Below are 6214 nucleotides of genomic sequence, written 5' to 3'. Positions count from 1 at the left end.
ACAGTGCAACTTTTCATTTGTTTCAGTTCTGTCTGAGAAGGGCTGAGGCTCGGTAGTTAAAGGGAGACCGAGACATTTAAATTGAGAACATTTTTCGCATTTTGGCACATAAAAAAATGTCTTACTAGCATAGTTAGCGCTCCTTTTAGTTATAAACTATGCGTAGTGCTGTAAGCTAGGCTTTACTCACTTCGTGGCAAAGGACAAGTGCTTAAACTCACTTTCCCATCATGCAACAGATATTGTTTTAACAGTCAAATTTCTTGCTGGCGTCCCTTTAAACAACCTGAAGCTCTCGTTGTCACAGGACGGAGGGAAAAACACACACACGCACACGCACACACACCTGTAATCATACCTTGATGTGTGAGCATCGACACAAAAAAAGTTTTTTTTTTTACAAATCTGTGATCACAGGATGGAAAACAGCGAGGGCTGAGCCCTGCGGTTTGTAGCACCAACAATGAAGAAGACGCCGTCGCACGGAGCGAGAGGCAGTTTGGCAGAAGGTGAAGAACAAGCGTCAGCAATGTGACGTTACCAAGACGAAACTCCACCAAAGAAGGAAGAAACGAAGGGAGCAAAAATGATTTTGACAGCTTCATTTCAGGGTTCGTACACTTTTTTACCACTAAATTTCCATGACCTTTTGGACTTTTGGGCCATTCGTTTTTTTAAGTTTTTTTTTTTTTTTTTTTGCAATTTTTAAAGAAAACGTGCAGATTTTTTTTCTATCCTTTACATTTTTTTGGCCATTTTTTAAGAAAAATTTTGCTTTTTTTTGCTTTAAAAACCTAAGGTTTGTTGCCTTAGAAAAAATGTAATTTTTTCTTTTATCTTTAAAAATCTTTGGCAATTTTTTTTAAAGATAAACGAAAATTTTATTTAAAAAAAATTAATTAACAATGACATACGAATCCTTTGGTTTCCATCGTATTTTTAAAATATGTTCCCTTTGACGATGGAGGTTAGGAATTTATATTTAAGCCTCTTTAATGGTTCTGCTTTTCTTAAAAACTACTTTAAGTAGTTTCGTGTGTTTTTCACTGTTTATGTTTCATGTTTTGGGGCAGAAATCAGGAAGGAATATCTCAGGTATCAGACATGGTAACGTCACACTGCTGATCCAGACAGTGCTTCAGTGGTGATCGTGAGGAGGTGGTCGAAGAGTTAGTGCAAAGGGCGCATGGCAATGTACAACGACAGCTAAGCTAAGCTAGCAGGCTAATCCTGCAGCCTCAGTGCTACAGAAGCTAATTTTCTGCAAATATCCCTCGTTAACATTTACTGCATTTTCACCGCATGTCTTTACTGGCGGGTGACTTTGTGCTTTGCTCTCTGGGCCTGAGCTGAAGCCATTTTCTTTAAACGTCTGCCTGTGTTTCTCAGTTTATACCGCAGATGCCACGAGTCATGAATTTCTACACTGACGTTTGAGTCCTGGAGACAAATAAAGCTTCCTTTTTTTTTGTTTTTTTGGCCAAGTGCTAATATTAGACATGTAAGTTTGGCCTCTTGGCAGATGAGGAAAACAAAAAATCCTAAAAACACCGTCGGGTTTTGCTGTGGTCGGCAGGGCCGGGTATCAAACCTTTTACAGTACCGACTGAGATGTTGTTCAAAATAATTATAAAAGCACCTGGTCAGATTGATCATCTTATTGATTCAACTCTCAGTCATTTATCCAGTTTTTGACTGTATTTTACTTCTTTGTATTTCGACAAAATTCAACATTTGAGAGATTTGGCTTTCTTTAGTGGTGGGCGACATGATATTTGTATCGCATCAGATTTAGTGGAAAATACTGTATACATTGCTGAGCAGGATGTACTATAATGTGTGTTAATTTAACAGAGGTGGATCTCTTAATGTCTTAATCTATTTGAACGTTTATGTTTTCTTTGATCTTTTCTTTAATATTGTATTTTTTGTCTCTGTTTTTTTTTACTTCCTTTAAGAGCTTGATTTTGATCTGATATATAATCGCAAACGCAGGTGTAAATTAACTATTTATAACTGTTTTTTTTCAATCCTCTGGTGCAAACAAAAACATCATTACACAAATAAACACTTTTAAAAAATTGTCAGGTATTTTAGAACAAACTTTCCTGTCTGGTTTCGTATCATGATATACTGATATTGTGATTTTTTCTTTCTTTCTTTTTTTTTTTAAAGATTTTTTCCATGTCTCTTATCTTAAACTTCTTTATTAGATACAGTATTTTACAGAAAAAAAAACTTGAATAAAATATCAGAAAAAGTTTTAGTTGTAAAACTCTGCCTGCACGGTCTCAAATGTATTTTTGAGAATTTTTTTTTCTCAAACCTTCTTGTTTTTATAGTCCCGCCACGATTTTGTGGGCTATTTTTGGGGATTGCAGCCTGAAAAGACTGAGATCACGGCAGATTTTCTAAAAAAAACTGCGATGCATGTTTCGATGTTAATAGTTCATACGTTTTGCTGGGGCAGGTGGAAAGTGTGCGAGTTTTTTTGCCACTTGGACAGAAGGCCCACAGCAGCGGTAAACATCTGACACCGCCTGCTCAGAATAAATGATCAGGATCTGAAATAATCTGTCTTTAGGCAGGTTTCCATTAACCCTCAAACTCTGCAAACTGACATTGCAAATATACAATATGCCGATGGAAACACGTCCACGTTGAAAAAACCTTTCATTTATCGCAAAAAACTTTTTATGCGTGCATGAGGTGGTATTTCAGGCGTAAAAAAGACATAGTTGGCAACGGAAACATTTTTAAGTCTTTTCTAGCTCACATGATGCTGTGAGGTCACATGATGCTGTGTCTCTGTGCTTGTCAGTAGGAACTGGCTCCCATGATGCAGCAGGAGCTACAAGAGCTGTTACTGCATCACATAACTCTGAGAAAGTTATGCCAAACTGCTCAGGTTTCTAAGGGTTAAATACTGAGTCGTCTTTATATTTTCACTGGTTGAGAAGTAGCAACTTTGACTTGATTGAGTCAAACTTAATATATATGAAATTATACATTTATTATGTAAATACTGTAAGAGTAAACTCAGACTGAGCTCGTTTATGTTGATCTTTGTCTTTTTTCGCACTATTTCTTAATATTCCTTTCACTTAACTCCCTAATATTCCCATACTATTCTGGAAGTTTTGAATCTTTTCCTCTGTGAAATCGTGGACTACATCTCCCAGAAATCCCTCATATGTGAACGCTCCCACGTATAAGGGGCTCGCCTTTCCATCATGGCTCCATAACACGCCTACGTGGCCTCGGATTGGACATAATGACGGCTAGTGCGGTGGCTGCAATAGAAATAAAGCTGCTGATGTTTTGAACATCCATCGCCATGGTTACTGGGATGTTATCACCAGAGGAAACACAGTCAGCTCCATGCTGAGTTTTATCCACATTTCAAAATTATGGCTTAAATTTTGCGCAAATCTATAATGGAAACCCGCCGAGTAAAAGGAGAACCAAAATATTTTGAACATTAATCTTTGCTGTTAAAGCAGAGGTAAAAGGTTTGATAAGAGACTAAACTGAAACCGAGATCGTATGACGTCTGTACTATAACAGGAAAACAGGTGGCTGCTGCCGCCCACAGACTTGAACCCGACATAAAGTGTTTTCATCAATTATTAAACCTCTCATTAACAAACTCAATGAAACGAGTCTGAGTGAAAGCTCCGATAATCAAACTCATCTGCACCAATAAATAATTGAGTTTCATGTAAATGTGGCTTTTCTTTTTAGAGTTAATGAGGGCCTTTTAAACTTTTGTCTTGACTCTCCCTGTCTCTCTCTCTCTCTCTCACACACACACACACACACACACACACACACACACACACACAGACGGTCAGATATCAATCAGAAGCATTTTCTAAACACAACAAACCAAAGCTGATGAGAACAGAGGAGAGTGGCGCCGAGCTTCGATTCACGTTCAGTCCTTCTTCACGTTTCCAGGCTCGAGAACATCAGCACAGCATCCCAAAAATATTATTTTCCTACATTTCCGTGAAGCGAGGTGAAGGTGAATCGAGGCGGAGCTCCGTTAAAGAGGTCTTTTTTTCATATTTAGCACAAAGAGCCTTTACAAGGCTCTGACCCGTAGTACCTTCTGTATGTGTCCTCTGCAGGCTGGACCGCGTCCCGATGTGTCTCCGTCCCCTCCTCACTCTTTCCTTTATATCGCTTTTTTTTTTCTTTTATATGAATCGCTGGATCTGAAGCGAATGAACGAACTTTAGCACAGAAAAATGACAAAGTCTGAGGATGAAGGATACGAGGAGGCGAAGAAGGAAGGAAGGAAGGAGGAGAGGAAGCGGTTTGATTTCAGGTGCGGCCACCTGAGGACTCGTTCTTCTGATCTCAGACAGACAAGAGACGGACAGACAGAGACAGAGACGGACAGAGACAGACATGCAGATAAAGAATCACTGGTTTCTCACAGCGTCCAGTCTGTTTACGAGTGCAATGAGAGCCGATGGAAGGACAGCGTGTCGAGGTTTTGGCTTCATTTATCCTCTGCGATTGGCTCTCTGCTCTCACCAATCTGGGATTTCCACCAATCAGGGAAGAGGGCGGGTAAGGGGGCGGGGGGGGGGCTTTGTGGCAGGTGAGGTAAAAGCTGAGTGATTAAAAAAAGATGAGGAGGAAGTAGAGTGACGACCAGCTAGTGTCCCTCTCTCTTTGAGGAGGCGCTGCTGCTCTCTCCCGCCTCCTCCTCCTCGCTCCTCGCCGCTGCGGCGGAGGAAGAGGAGGCGGGAGCAGAGGAAGAGGTGGAAGGCAGCGGCGGGTTGAGGTGCAGCTCTAACGGCGCCAGCGTTATCTCCACCTCGCCCCGCTCCTCGTGCAGCGTGGGCAGAGGAAGAGGAGGAGGAGGAGGTGGGTGGAGCTGCGCTGCAGGAGGAGGAGCAGAGCTGCTGTTGTTGTTGCTCGGCCTCGGAGCTTTCTGGATGACCTCCACCATCGGGGTCCGTCCGGACGCCGCCAGCTCCCAGCTGGGGTTCCCTGGACTCTGGAACAGCAGCAGAGGCCTGCTGTGGCGGTCCGGCTCCACAGGCCCGCCCGGCTGACACTGCACCACCACGCCGCGGTGCTCCACCAGCCGGTGAGCCGGGTCCGAGACCGCCGGCAGCTGGCTGAGAACCAGACCCGGCTGGTCCTGGATCACCAGCTCCAGCACCGGCTGCGAGGAGGAGGAGGAAGAGGAGGAGGAGGAGGAAGCTTTCTGGATGACGCCGCCGGTCAGAGAGGTGATGATGGGAGGGTGGGAGGGAGGCGTGGGAGGCGGAGGCTTGGGAGAAAGCGCAGCAGGAGGAGGAGGAGGCAGAGCGTCCTCTGGTCGAGGTTTTCTTGGTCGTCCACGTTTCCGTTTCACCGGAGGAGCAGCGGAGCTACCAAACACGCCGCCGCCTGGCCCCACCGCCTCCAGCGGGCGCTTGCTGGCGTTCCCTCGTGCTTTCTGGACCACCGAGGTGGGAGCTGCGGGGGCGTGCTGCTGCGGCTGCTGCTGAGGAGGAGGAGGGGGTTGTGGCGGCGGGGCGACCTTCTCGCGCTCGTACGACAGACAGCCCTGAGGCAGGATCATCACCGGGACGCCCTGCTGCTGGGGCAGTGTCGCCATGGCGATCACCTTCATCCCACCACCACTGGCGGCGGCGGCGGCGGCCGGGCCTCCGGGTCCAGACGCCCCGCCGACACCCGAGGCGTCTTTGGGAGCCAGCGAGGGCGGAGAGGAGCGAACCGAGAGCTGCGTCTTATCGGGGATGGAGCTCCGAGGGAGGATTCTGGGTAACTGCTTCATGAAGGCCTCCACCTGCATTACAGCGAGCCACAGTTAACCACGGTTCTGATCGATCGGTTTATCGATCACTGAGGAGAATCAACAGAATCAACCTTCGACCTCCAGACTCTGACCAGTTCATTTTTGAGTCCAAGTGGACGTTTGTGCCAAATTTACAACCAAAATTAAAAACTAAAAATCGAAGACAGGCGTCAACGTACCGCAGGACGCAGAGATGAGGACGAGGACGAGGGAGGAGGAGGAGGAGCATCCAGGGAGGACGGTTTGGCTGCTGCAGCTGATTTGTCTCCGGACGGCGGCTTCAGAGAAGACGAGGAGGACGAGTCTCCGAGCTCCTTCTACAGACAGAGAAAGAGACAGACAGACGGACAAAAGAGACAGACAGATGGATGGACGGACAGACAGACAGAG

The 6214-nt window shown here is 45.4% G+C and overlaps 1 protein-coding gene across 1 annotated transcript; it reads right to left on the bottom strand.

Annotated features, from left to right (window-relative positions):
- Nucleotides 1–3815: 3815 nt before the first annotated feature.
- Nucleotides 3816–6141, bottom strand: LOC121939486 (verprolin-like; the record flags this gene model as incomplete). The annotated part of the gene is made up of 2 exons (XM_042482504.1): nucleotides 3816–5815; nucleotides 6004–6141. Coding segments are annotated over 2 exons (1284 nt in total), but the record flags the coding sequence as incomplete, so codon positions are not given.
- Nucleotides 6142–6214: the final 73 nt, after the last annotated feature.

This window comes from Plectropomus leopardus, unplaced genomic scaffold (genome assembly GCF_008729295.1).
Source record: "Plectropomus leopardus isolate mb unplaced genomic scaffold, YSFRI_Pleo_2.0 unplaced_scaffold4911, whole genome shotgun sequence".
In the NCBI taxonomy this organism is placed as follows: Eukaryota; Metazoa; Chordata; class Actinopteri; order Perciformes; family Serranidae; genus Plectropomus; species Plectropomus leopardus.
The sequence above is the reverse complement of the archived record's forward strand: the minus strand, read 5'-3'. Positions and strand labels throughout refer to the sequence as shown.